Raw genomic sequence first — 14853 nt, 5'->3', positions numbered from 1 at the left:
CGGGCTTTGACCAATGAGGTGTCGAATGTCCCTATAAATCCACCCTCTCAGCGTCCTGCTTCTCTCCTTCCCTTTCCTGTTCGTTAGTTACACGACCGACATACTCGACGAACAGGGCCACGGTTAGTTATGCAGCCGTTGAGCTGTGCAAGCTTCTTGCTTGGGGTGGCCGTCCTATGGGCCACCCTTGAGCCCTTCGTCGCCATTGCGCACAGAGGTATACACCGGTGCTTCTGAGTGTTCATGCTAGAGCTATATAAGGCCTTTCATCCGACTGCTCTTTTCTTTCTTATAGTTCACACTGGCACAGGCATGATCATTTATGATTTTGAACAAAACTCTGACATGCTTACTCTTTGTTCTCAGAGTTGCTGACGGCAACCGACAGCGTGAGAGGACCGGAAACCAGGCTGCAGGTAAGTACTGCAAGGGGTTGTCAAAAACTTATAGGTGTTTCGATGAAATGCACTATCCGCCGGGGATAATGTATAACTAAAGTTAGTCTTGATATGCAGGAGCCCACTGTCGACAAAACCATCACAGACGAGGGAAGCAGAAGCAATGCACTGACAAGAGGAGAGATGGTTCTTGGAGATGCAGCCATGGAGAAGACGGATGATAGAAGCACGGCAAGCTCAGCTGCAAAACATTCTGTTGGACAATGTGGGCATGGAGGAGGGAAGGATCTGAGTATGGACTGTTATTTTAGGAGCAGGAAACTTCATCCAGGGGCTTACTTCGATGGCCACATACCCTTCACCGCTGATTACCGTAGACCACGGAACCACCCGCCCAAGAACAACTAGGAGTGGGTAGGGTATAGCTAGCTTGTTTCCCTTGCCTTTTTTCTTTTTCTTTTGGCTGGCCATTCTATTTGTCAGATATGGCCTTCCTTCTTGTTAGATATAGGTGTTTAGTGACGTTGTGTTTCTCCTGTGGCATAATAGTAATATCAGTGCTTTTACTTTAGAAAGGGTGAAGCTTATGTTGGCAGCTTTTAATTTCCTAACAGAAATCATTCTCAGCAACGAAATGGAAGAATTCATGAACTGACACACTAACATTTTCTGATGGATTTGAATATTCCCTCGTTCTAAATAATGCACGAGATAGAAAAAAAACACGATTAGCGGTTGAGATGGATAAAGGTAGGTATGAATGAGACTCTGAAATTTGTCCAATTTGAATTGATCGATCTCAGTTTATTCCCTCAGCATGAAATTCCACCTCCACATTCACAAGGAACTATACATAGCAGCCAACGTGTGTCAAAATTGAGGTGGATTCAGTGGAGGCTGGCCAGGGAGACTCTCCCCGCCACAACACGGTGGCACCCCGCCGCCCGCCGGTCTCCTACATTGACTTCGGTAGGAGGCGGCAGGAGGCTACTTTGCCCGGCGCCGTCGAGGTGAACAGATATGCTCACTATTTTTTGAGGAAACCCAACGAGGTCAATTGGTTTGAAGCTCCAAGTATTGTTCTGTTTTTTAGCAGAATTTCCGAAAAGCTAAACCACATCTTTGTGCACACATAAGTGGCAGATGAAAGACATTACTACTTCTAAGATAATTTCCACATAACAAGATGTAAATATATCTCGAAAAATGAATATATCACATACATTTTGAGGATCCAGAAATGATATAGCCTCGAAAGTACTTGAAACCATCCAAAGAAAAAAAAGAAACAATCGTAAGATATATAGGCACCATGTATGAATTAATGCCTCTATGAATTGCTAGTCTGGATTTTTTTAAACATAATTGACTTTATTCCTCAAATAATAGCGAGATCGTTTACATAAGAGTGAGAAATAAAGTCAGGGATGACTGAATCCCAAAACATAGAAGCATATTCTCTAAAGGAACATTGTGCTAACTCACGAGCCACCATATTTGCTTCACGTAGGCAGTGAGAATACTCCACAATCGCAAAGTCCAAAGATAATTGCTTGCATTCCAGTACAGTAACAACGTCACGCCCCACATATGCATCTGGATTTTGCACTAGTTCCACCACAAAGCTATTATCCGACTCCACCAACACTTTGTTGCATCCAATTTTCCCAGCTAAGTATAGCCCATTCCTGATCGCTGTCATCTCCGCTGAATCAACACTGCCGACTTGAGGTGTATACCATGTTGCCGCTGCAATAAATTTTCCTCGTCCGTCATGAGCAATAGCTCCCGTTGCACCTGACAAGGTTTCAGGCTTAAAGGCGGCATCAAGATTAATTTTTACCACGTCCATAGGTGGTCGTTTCCACATGCGTTCATAGCTTCTCACTGGCTGCTTAGTTGTGTAGGCTCGAATGAAGTTGGTGGCTAAGACTCTTATAGAAACAGCAGCCCTATCAGGGGTCTCGATCGCCTCCCCCTTGACATGTTGGCGGCGCTGCCACCAAAGAAACCAAGCGGCCACTGCTATGAGCTCTGCCGTCGGTAGCCCCTCTGTGACAGAGTTATTGCGGCACAAGATTTCTACAGTGATTGAACCCGACCTATCCTGCTCAGTTGCTTCTGCGATAATGTTACGTAGCTTCAATTCTGACCACACTTCCTTCGCCCTCTTGCAAGTGAACAAAATATGTAGAATGTCCTCGATCCCCACTGCACAGAACGAACATTGGGGAACAAGTGGTATGTGTCTATTTGCTAATATCCCAAGACAGGGTAGTGATCCATTGAGAGCCTTCCACACAAAATGTTTGATCTTCCCTGGGAGTTTAAGTTTCCATACCTCCTTCCAGATAGTATTAATATGTGTGTTCCCTTGTCCATCTGAACAAACAAGTCGCTGACCGTATTGATGTTCAAATTCCCTATGGTATGCCGACTGGACCGAAAAGGTCCCTGATCGTGTGTAATTCCAAGCTACAAAGTCCTCCATTAACTGAATATTCAAAGGAATTTGTAGAATCCTATAAGCGTCCACCGGTGAAAACACATCTCTGATTAAGACTTCATCCCACCTGCCAGTATATGGATCAATAAGTTCTTCCACATATGTTAGCATCGTTGCACCTCTCGGGGTGATTACTTTCCTTGAAGGACTTGATGGAATCCAAGGGTCATGCCATATGTTTATTTGTGCTCCTGATCCCATACGCCAAATGCACCCCCTTTGGAAGGTTTGGATGCCTGCACAGATACTCTGCCAAGTAAATGACGATCCCTTCTTTGGTCCTGCCTTCAAAATATTTTCATTGGGGTAGTATTTTGCACTCAGCACACGTGCACATAAAGAGTCCGGGTTTTGGATTAGTCGCCAGCACTGTTTTGCTAACATAGCAAGGTTGAAACAGTGAAGGTCTCTAAACCCCAAGCCCCCTTTCTTCTTTGGTACACACATCTTCCACCATGCAAACCAATGCATTTTCTTTTTTACCTCACCATCACCCCACCAAAAGCCAGCTATTTCATCCGTGATTGTTTTGCATATTCCTTTAGGTAACTTGAACACTGACATAGCATACGAGGGAATTGCTTGAGCTACTGATTTTACCAGAATTTCCTTACCCTGCATCGAGAGAAAATTTTCCTTCCAACCCTTCAGACGCTGGCATACCCGGTCAATGAGTTGTTGGAAACAGTCACTTTTATCAACCCCCACCATAGTGGGCAGCCCCAAATATTTGTCTGATAGTGCTTCAGTAACAATATTAAGTTCCCTGTAAATATTCTCTCGTACACCAACAGGGGAATTAGGACTAAAAAATATGCTAGATTTGGCGTTGCTAACCAGTTGTCCTGAACTACCACAATAAACGCCCAGAATCCTTTTCAATGTGTTTGCCCATTGCATGTTTGCTTTCATTAAAATCAATGAGTCGTCCGCAAAAAGAAGATGAGAGATAGTAGGTGCATTCCTACATACCTTGACACCTTCCAGATTTCCAATCTCTTCCTCACGAGCAAGCATGCTAGAAAGTCCTTCCGAGCATAACAAAAATAAATAAGGGGAGAGGGGACCCCCCCTGTCTGAGGCCTCTAGTGGGTAGAAATTCTTCCGTTTTTGTATCATTGAAACGGACTCTATAGCTCACAGAAGAAACACATTCCATTATCATTTGGACCCACTGCCCATGAAACCCCATCTTCAGCATCATCTTTTCCAGAAATCTCCATTCCACTCTATCATATGCTTTCATCATATCAAGCTTTACCGCACAGTACCCCGAAGACCCATGGGTCTTCTTTTTTATGGTGTGGAAACATTCATAGGCAACCAGGACATTATCAGTAATTAATCTACCTGGTACAAAAGCACTCTGCGTTGGAGAAATAACTTCTGGAAGAATTCTCTTTAGTCTATTAGCAATCATCTTTAAAATAATCTTATATATGACATTACATAGACTGATTGGCCTGTACTGACTTATTACCTCTGGACTGTCAACCTTGGGGATCAAAACGATATTTGTTGAATTCCATCCAGCCGGTATTTTTCTTTTGTTTATTGCATCCAACACCTCATCTGTTAGCTCCTCTCCCACAATGTGCCAAAACCTCTTAAAAATGATTGCATGTAACCCGTCGGGGCCCGGCGCCTTCATATCACCTATTTGAAAAAGAGCTTTGCGCACCTATTCATATTATTTGTTACAACAGGTTTAATAGAAGATAACAAACCATGGTCAATCTCAACAGAACTTGAGGTGAAGAGATTACGAAAATAGTCACGAACTAGCGGACTGAGATTGCCATTGCCTTCCACCCAATTCTGGCTTTCATCTTTAAGTTTTTTTATCAGGTTCCTTCGCCTTCTTGCTGTTGCTGAATGCTGAAAATATGAAGAATTCCGGTCTCCCTTCTTTAACCAATTAACTCGACCCCTCTAGGCCCAATAGATCTCATCCTGTTCAAGCAAGTTTTCAATCAAAACTGATAGTTCTTTTTGCCTCATCTTCACATCATCCGAAAACGGTTCCCTCATTAGCGCCTCAAGTTCCCGTCGAGCCCTCTTTAGTTTTGCCTGTGGTTTTTTCAAGACTCGGCGGTCCCATGCATGGAGGTCTCGGTGAACGAATTGAGTTTGTCCATGGCTGTAGGGCCTAAGCTAGTCTGGATTATATGGAGCCTAAGCTAGTCTGGATTATATGGAGCCTAAGCTAGTCTTGATCTATAAACTTTTTCAAAGGCTTTTTGAGCTGCTTCATCACTGCCTCCCACACTGCCAGTGGCGGAGCTAGCTAGGAATAGTTAGGCGGGCCAGTGCCCGCCAAGATAGAAGAAATTACATAAAATTTGCCCTCATGACCCCAGTTTACCCTAACGCTACACTATTTCCTGTTTGGATTGGGCGGGCCATAGCACACTTTTGCCCCTACATAGCTCCGCCACTGCACACTACATAGCTTCCCTAAAAAACACAATGGTCAATGCATGTCAAATTCGAGGTGGATTCAGTCTAGGCTGGCCAGGAGACTCTCCCCGTCGTGCGTTCTCCTTTGTGTTGTGCGTCATCACTACCCATGATCATGGTGAAGTTGTACATCGAGCCACATGAAAGACACCTTTGTTGTAGACATACAATGACAAATGAAAGGCATTACTAATTCTAAGGATAATGGCTCTATGAAGATGATATGAAGCCTAAGCTACTCTTGATCTATAAACTCTCTTGAGGGCTTTTCTAGCACCGCCTTGCATCCGTCCGGTGCATGTCGTCCCACAATAGAAAAAAATGTTAGACTTGTCGCACACAGTGCGACGGAGCTCCAATGAAGACTCACCTTGTTGTCCGCAGTAACCCTTTGAATCCAAACTCTCGTAGCACGGTGAAAACATCCCGCGATTGAATTGCTTCGATAGCTGCTCATCGGGAAAGCCTATTTCGAATGATAGCTCCTCATCTCTTGTTTTTCTCCAATATTCCAGAGTTCTAGGTCGGTTGATTTGGCATTCGTGAGCAATTCTTGAACAAGCTAGACCTGAATAGGAGTATTTATAAGTTGGATATCATGGTCATGAGATTCTTACTATTCCTCATGTAATTGACATTGAACTACTCATTGCATGAAGTTTTCAATTCACCCTTTTCTTCTCCTTTTGGAAGGGGAGACAAAGCATGGAAATTGAATGATCACATGATTTTACGGCATATACTCTCGAGTAATAAAACGATGATAAAACAGTTATTGAATGACTTTGATCAACACTCATCACGCACTTAGCTAATAAAAAAGGCATATACCCACACCCACCCGCCTCTTTCTAGAAAAACAGGTTTAAGAACATAAAATCACAGCTGTGAAGACTTGAGTGCCGCTCCGTCAGTTGAGATAGGTCCGCGTGCTGACACATACACGTCGAAACTTGTTATATGTGGGCATGGGTCGTGTTCGCCAGAAAGGCCCAGTTTAGTTGTGATTTCAGAAGAGAAGGAAGAAGAGGAGGAAGATGATGTGGCATTTGTTTGTCAAATTGATACATGTTATTCATATTTGCCAAATGCCGGCTGCTCGCGTGTGCTGAATTTTGTAGCAGCTGCTAGAGCTATAGCGGCGTGCCATATTTTACAGCGCCTGCTGGAGCAAGCACCCTCCTACGCGTAAAAAAAAATATATATGCTATTCTAACGTTGAAAAAATAATTTAGCGCATCGCGCACCCGCGCGTCCATTAGAGATGCTTAAAAGAGCCCGCGCATCGTGCGCGCCGGCGCCGTAAAACAATGAGGCTAGACTATCATGTTGCGTGTTGGTTGGCGTAGCTGCGTCCGACGCCGACCGCACGTAGGAGATCTGCCGCGCCTCTGTGGGTCGTGATCCTCGGGCCAAGTCGAGCGTGCCGTCAACAGATATGGAAAAATAGATTGCTATGTGCTCATCGTGCATCTACTTGTAATTTTTCTTTTCTGAACCGTTCATCTTCTTGCTATCGACTGGCCAAACCTGACCCTTTCTAACGTCGCTGCTTCGAGACCTCTCACTCAAATAGGTGATACGGTACTAAAGAAATACATTGCCATCAAAGATCTTGAGCTGGAGGCGGACCATCTTATAGCGTAGAAACATTGGAGGGCTGAATAATAATCTGGTGGTTAAGTATTGGGGAGCGGAGGTGACCTGTCATATAGGAGGGTTGAACAACGACGTAGAAAATTAGTATCATCTTGCCTTTCACTTTTTTTTTTGCAGAAATCTTGCCTTTCACTTATGATATGTACGAAAGAAATTTTCAGAGAAACACACTGTCATTCCTTTATTTAGTAGGTATAGATAAAGGTCAGTATGAAATTACACCTCCACCTTCATGTGGAAATACACATAGTAGTCTACGTGTGCCAAATTGAAGGTGGATTCAGTCGAGGCTGGCCGGGGAGAATTAATCTCCCCACCGTGCGTTGTCCTTTGCGTTGTGTGTCTTCGACTACCCATGATCATTGTGAGGTTGGGTACATCAAGGTTTTTTTTTTTGAACAATCACCGGGGGGGGGGGGGGGGGGGTCCCCACCTGAATATATTACTCAAAGGTGCCCGAGGGCAAATTACATAATACATTATAGATTACAGCGAGAGGAGAGGTACAGGCGCCAAGACACGGCAGCCTCCCTACTAATGTGGTCATTAAATCTGAAGGACCAAAGCGTGAAATCGGAGATAATGTTCCGAATAGTATCTAGGGGGGAGTGTATCTCGTTACGGAACACACGAGCGTTTCTGGAATCCTAGAGCTTCCAGAGGACGACAAGGGCGACAGTAGGCCAAATGTTGATGCCGAGGCCTACCGGAGTAGGAGTATCCCAGATGAGGTCGATGCGGTTAGGGGCCTGGAGTCCCAGTATGGACCAGACCTAGCCCGTGCATGGGCAGAGTAGAGCGAGGTGCGCCGCATCCTCAGAAGACAAGTCACATCGAGGGCAAGACGATCCCGAAGTAATGGTCTTGCGATGTAAGTTCGCCATCGTGCTTAGCCTGTCACGGCAGAGGAGCCAGCCGAAGATGGTACATCAAGATGGATGAAAGACATTACACGTACGTGACAGATGAAAGGTATTACTAGTTCTAAAGATAACTTTCACAAAAGGATGCAAATATATAATAAATATTTTGAGAATCTAGGAAAGTTGTAGCCTCTAAAATACTTGAAGATATATAGGCTCCATGAAGATCATGTGAAGCCTAAGCTAGTCTTGATCTATAAACTCTTCTGGGGCTTTTCTAGCTACTTCATCACAGCCTTCCACCCTGCATGCATCGGGTGGAAGTCGTCCCAATAGAAAAAATGGTTGGCCTTGTCGCACATAGTGTAAGGAAACTCCGATGAAGATTCGTCTTGCTGTCCACACTAACCAATTGAATCCAAGCTCTCGCAGCACGGCGACATCTTGCACTTGCTTGGATAGCTCCTCGTCTCTTGTTTTCCTCCAATATTTCAGGGTTCGCAGTTGTTTTTTTTCTTTTTGGCATTCGCGAGCAAGTCTTGAACAAGCTAGACCTGAACGGGAGTATTTATAAGTTGGACATCATGGTCATGAGATTCTTAATTTTTCCTCATGTAATTGACATTGAACTACTCATTGCATGAAGTTTGCAGTTCATCTTTTTCTTCTCCTTTTGGAAGGGGAGACAAAGCATGGAAATTCAATGAACACATGATTTTACGGCCTATACTCTCACGTGATAAAACAATGATAAGAAGGTTCTTAAACTACTTGATCTACACTCGTCGCACACTTAGCTAACAAAAAAAAATGCATATACCCACAACCACCTCCCTCTTTCTAAAAAAAACCCAGGTTCAAGAACATAAAATCACATATGTGAAGACTTGAGTGCTGCCCCGTCACCTGACATAGGACCGCTTGCTGACACATACAAGTCAAAATTGTTATGTGGCATAGGCCGTGCTCACCAGAAAGGCCCAGTTTTGCTGTAATTTTCATGTGCAAGTGCAGGTCATCCCAGGAAAAACATGTCAGTGTGGATTATATCTGGCCATGGGCAGTGCCGGGCCTAAAAAAGCCCATGGCAGAAAACTGAGGCCCAGGCCCTCCCAGACCCTACCATTGGGCCCACTTTTCAAGCCCAAGCCCGGCCCATCTGGTAAAAAGCCCTGAAAAGCCCTTAGGGCTTAGGGCTGTGGGCTGGGCCTCTTCCTTAAAATGTCAATATGCTAAACCCAAGCCCGCCCAGGCCCTGTTGGTGGGCTCAAAACTCAGGCCCAAGCCTGGCCCACTGTCAAGCCCATCGGGCCTAGGCCCTGGATTTTAGGGCCGGGCCTGGGTGGGCCGACAGGGCCGGGCCTGAGATGGCCAGGACTAGTGTGGATGAGGGATGGAAGGCAGCATCACGTCAAGGACGCATGTAATGGGCCAACCCAGTAGCGAGTCAAACGTCTCTTTAAATTATTGTTCGCACGTTCTCTTTTTAACATTTGTTTATATTTTTGAAAAATATTGTAAATAAAAAAATTGCAAAACTTAAACCTACCAAAAATTTCTTAAAAATCATGAATTCGAAAAATGGTAACACGGAGAAAAAATTTCAACTTCCTTTTAAAAAGTGTCGATAACATTAAAAATGTTTAACACCTATTAAAAATGTTTTGAATGCATATTAAAAAAATACAAAATATATTTAAAAATGTTAAATATCTATAAAACATGTTCCAGATGTATACAAAAAAGTATAATGTGTATGAAAAAAGCACACATCACAACCATATATTTGAAAATATGTTAATTATGAATTTTAAAAGTTAAACATGTTTAAAACAATGTTCCTGGTGTAAGAAACAAATGTACAATATGTATGACAAGTAGACATGGAAAATATATTTCTAAAATGCATCTGAAAAATGTTAAACATGTATATAAAAATGTTCCTGGTGTGTAAGAAAAATGTAATACATGTATGAAAGAAAGTTTACGTGAACATATATTTTTGAAACAATGTTAATCATGTATTTTGTACCGATGGAAGCACTGTTTTTTTAGGAAACATTCCTGATAATGCTTCCAATAATCTAGGCTATTCTTACTGCTAGTGCCACATCTAATTATGGGCCATGCACTTTGCTTCCATATGAGAGAAAAATATTTCCAATTGTGGTGAACCCAGTGCAATGTAAATTAATTTGCTTCCTACCTAGACTATTTTGTTTCCCTTGTTCAACGAGATTGCTTCCAAGACAGCTGAGTAGTTAGTTCACAAGATATACTAGAAAAGAAATATATTTGCTTCCATCAACGGTGCTTCCAAAGAGGGAAGTTAATCTGCTTCCGAAAAAGATTAGTGTTTGGTTCCCAAGTTACAAATATTTTCTCAGATCTACAGTGCCTCCAAAAAGAGAAAAAAAATTGATTACCGAATAAAACATTGTTGATTTCTTTCTTCCAACGAAACAATGCTTCCAACAGCTACAAATAGTGTTTGCTTCTTGTGATAGCAGAATTTGCTTCTGCATACAAGAATTAATGGCCACGGCCCACAGGGGCTATCTTCGTCTTAGTACAATGTCACCATGGTCCACCGTGATGCCAATTGCACGTGCGCGAGGGACACACCGGCCAGACCATGGAAGCACCCACACTGGCATGACCCATGATTAAACATAAGGCTGTCGTGTAGGCAGCGTCGGCACGGAAACGGCGGCCACAAGCAGTGAAGACGACGTGGAGGAGGAACATGCAGCAGGGGAAATATACGCAGCAGTCAATGTTTGCGAAAACTGAGGTGGATTCACATGAAAGTCCTTTGCGCTGTGCGTCATCACTACCCATGATCATGGTGAAGTTGTACATCGACTCACATGAAAGACACCTTTGTTGTAGACATACAATGACAAATGAAAGGCATTACTAATTCCAAGGATAATGGCTCTATGAAGATGATATGAAGCCTAAGCTACTCTTGATCTATAAACTCTCTCAAGGGCTTTTCTAGCACCGCCTTGCATCCGTCGGGTGCATGTCGTCCCACAAAAGAAAAAAATATTAGACTTGTCGCACACAGTGTGACGAAGCTCCAATGAAGACTCGCCTTGTTGTCCGCAGTAACCCTTTGAATCCAAACACTCGTAGCACGGTGACAACATCCCGCGATTGAATTGCTTGGATAGCTCCTCATCGGGAAAGCCTATTTTGAATGATAGCTCCTCATCTCTTGTTTTTCTCCAATATTCCAGAGTTCTAGGTTGGTTGATTTGGCATTCGTGAGCAAGTCTTGAACAAGCTAGACCTGAACATGAGTATTTATAAGTTGGACATCATGGTCATGAGATTCTTACTGTTCCTCATGTAATTGACATTGAACTACTCATTGCATGAAGTTTTCAATTCACCCTTTTCTTCTCCTTTTGAAAGGGGAGACAAAACATGGAAATTGAATGATCACATGATTTTATGGCATATACTCTCGAGTAATAAAACGGTTATTGAATGACTTTGATCAACACTCATCACACACTTAGCTAATAAAAAAGGCATATACCCACACCCACCCGCCTCTTTCTAGAAAAGTAGGTTTAAGAACATAAAATCACACCTGTGAAGACTTGAGTGCCGCCCCGTCAGTTGAGATAGGTCCGCGTGGTGACACATACACGTCGAAACTTGTTATATGTGGCATGGGCAGTGTTCGCCAGAAAGGCCCAGTTTAGTTGTGATTTCGGAAGAGAAGGAAGAGGAGGAGGAAGATGATGTGGCATTTGTTTGTCAAATTGATACATGTTGTTCATATTTGCCAAATGTCGGCTGCTCGTGTGCTGAATTTTGCAGCAGCTGCTAGAGCTATAGCGGCACGCCATATTTTGCAGCGCCTGCTGGAGCAAGCACCCTCCTACGCGCAAAAAAAATGCTATTTTAACATTGCAAAATAATTTAGCGCGTCGCGCACCCGCGCGTCCGTTAGAGATGCTTAAAAGAGCCCACGCATCGTGCGCCGGCGCCGTAAAACAATGAGGCTAGACTATCATGTTGCATGTTTTTTTTAGGATCAATGCCGCCGCTTTATTTCACCTTAAACGAAACTAAGAATGTTGTCCAAAAGAACCTCCAGAATGTGCTCTGAGGGTACAGAAAACCAAACTTTACAAAAACTCTCACCTAAACCTAACTTAGCTAGCTTATCAGCGGCTCTATTGGCATCACGACCATTCCACAAGACTTTAACTTCCAAGAAGGGAAGGAGCGGGTTTTTAACATCCTGGACATGAGGGCCGATGGCAGAGAGATCCCTTGCCTCACTGTTGATTGCTGCAACCACCTTCGTGAAGGAAATATGCCCTAGAGGCAATAATAAAGTTGTTATTTATATTTCCTTATATCATGATAAATGTTTATTATTCATGCTAGAATTGTATTAACAGGAAACTTAGTACATGTGTGAATACATAGACAAACAAAGTGTCACTAGTATGCCTCTACTTGACTAGCTCGTTAATCAAAGATGGTTAAGTTTCCTAACCATAGACACGGGTTGTCATTTGATAAACGGGATCACATCATTAGAGAATGATGTGATTGACATGACTCATCCGTTAGCTTAGCACTATGATCGTTTAGTTTATTGCTATTGCTTTCTCCATAACTTATACATGTTTCTATGACTATGAGATTATGCAACTCCCGAATACCGGAGGAACACTTAGTGTGCTATCAAACATCACAACGTAACTGGGTGATCATAAAGATGCTCTACAAGTGTCTGTGATGGTGTTTGTTGAGTTAGCATAGATCGAGATTAGGATTTGTCACTCCGATTGTCGGAGAGGTAACTCTGGGCCCTCTCGGTAATGCACATCACTATAAGCCTTGCAAGCAATGTGACTAATGAGTCAGTTGCGGGATGTTGCATTACGGAACAAGTAAAGAGACTTCCCGGTAACGAGATTGAACTAGGTATGATGATACAGACGATCGAATCTCGGGCAAGTAACATACCGATGACAAAGGGAACAACGTATGTTGTTATGCGGTTTGATCGATAAAGATCTTCATAGAATATGTAGGAACCAATATGAGCATCCAGGTTCCGCTATTGGTTATTGACCGGAGATGAGTCTCGGTCATGTCTACATAGTTCTCGAACCCGAAGGGTCCGCACGCTCAACGTTCGATGACGATATGTATTATGAGTTATGTGATTTGATGTACCGAAGGTTGTTCAGAGTTCCGGATGTGATCACAGACATGACAAGGAGTCTCAAAATGGCCGAGACATGATGATTGATATATTGGAAGGTTATGTTTGGACACCGGAAAGGTTTTGGATAGGTTCGGGCATTTTCCGGAGTACCGGGGGGTTACCGGAACCCCCCGAGGGGTTAATGGGCCTTCATGGGCTTTAGTGGAAGAGAGAGGAGGCGGCCAAGAGAAGGGGCGCCCCTCCCCCAAGCCCAATCCGAATTGGGGAAGGGGGTCGGCCCCCCTTTCCTTCTTCCCCTCTTCCCTTCCTTTCCACTCCTTTATATACGGGGGAGGGGGCACCCCATAGACACACAAGTTGATTCTTAGTCGTGTGCGGTGCCCCCCTCCACAGATTTCCACCTCGATCATATTGTCGTAGTGCTTAGGCGAAGCCCTGCGTCGGTAACTTCATCATCACCATCAACACGCCATCGTGCTAACAAAACTCTCCCTCGGCCTCAGCTGGATCTAGAGTTCGAGGGACGTCACCGAGCTGAATGTGTGTAGATCGCGGAGGTGCCGTGCGTTCGGTACTTGACCGGTTGGATCGCGAAGACGTTCGACTACATCAACTGCATTACTCAATGATTCCGCTTTCGGTCTACGAGGTTACGTAGACACACTCTCCCCTCTTGTTGCTATGCATCTCCTAGATAGATCTTGCGTGATCATATGAGTTTTTTTTAAAATACTGCGTTCCCCAATAGTGGTATCAGAGCCAGGTTAATGTGTAGATGTTATATGCACGAGTAGAACACAAAAGAGTTGTGGGCGTGGGTATATACATATTTCTTGCTGTCACTAGTTGTTTCTTAATTCGGCGGTATTATTGGATGAAGCGGCCCGGACCGACATTACATGACCGCGTTCATGAGACTGGTTCTACCGACGTGCTTTGCACACAGGTGGCTGGCGGGTGTCTGTTTCTCCAACTTTAGTTGAATCGGATTCAATGAACAGGGTTCTTTCTGAAGATCAAAAAGCAATCACTATACCGCGTTGTGGTTTTTGATGCGTAGGTAAGAACGGTTCTTGCTAGAAGCCCGTAGCAGCCACATAAAACTTGCAACAACAAAGTAGAGGACGTCTAACTTGTTTTTGCAGGGCATGTTGTGATGTGATATGGTCAAGATGTGACTATATAAATTGTTGTATGAGATGATCATGTTTTGTAACATAGTTATCGTCAACTGGCATGAGCCATATGGTTGTCGCTTTATTGTATGAAATGCAATCGCCATGTAATTGCTTTACTTTATCATTAAGCGGTCGCGATGGTCGTGGAAGCAATAGTTGGCGAGACGACAATGATGCTACGATGGAGATCAAGGTGTCAAGCCGGTGACGATGATGATCATGACGGTGCTTTGGAGATGGAGATCAAAGGCACAAGATGATGATGGCCATATCATATCACTTATGTTGATTGCATGTGATGTTTATCCTTTATGCATCTTATTTTGCTTAGTATGGTGGTAGCATTATAAGATGATCTCTCACTAAATTTCAAGTTATGTGTTCTCCCTGAGTATGCACCGTTGCTATAGTTCGTCGTGCCGAGACACCACGTGATGATCAGGTGTGATAAGCTCTATGTTCACATACAACGGGTGCAAGCCAGTTTTGCACACGCAGAATACTCAGGTTAAACTTGATGAGCCTAGCATATTGTGACGCCCCTAATTTCACCGTACACTAATCATACACGCAAACGTGTACG

General features: G+C 43.6%; 1 protein-coding gene across 1 annotated transcript; it reads left to right on the top strand.

Annotated features, from left to right (window-relative positions):
- LOC125520530 lies at positions 1–1006 on the top strand. The gene is made up of 3 exons (XM_048685484.1): positions 1–217; positions 367–416; positions 516–1006. Exons 1-3 carry the CDS (start codon positions 130–132, stop codon positions 804–806), a joined length of 429 nt encoding a protein of 142 aa, XP_048541441.1. The 5' UTR covers positions 1–129; the 3' UTR covers positions 807–1006.
- Positions 1007–14853: the final 13847 nt, after the last annotated feature.

This window comes from Triticum urartu, chromosome 7 (assembly GCF_003073215.2).
Source record: "Triticum urartu cultivar G1812 chromosome 7, Tu2.1, whole genome shotgun sequence".
Lineage (NCBI taxonomy): Eukaryota > Viridiplantae > Streptophyta > Magnoliopsida > Poales > Poaceae > Triticum > Triticum urartu.
Note: the sequence above shows the minus strand (reverse complement) of the source record. Positions and strands in the feature narration are given on the sequence as shown.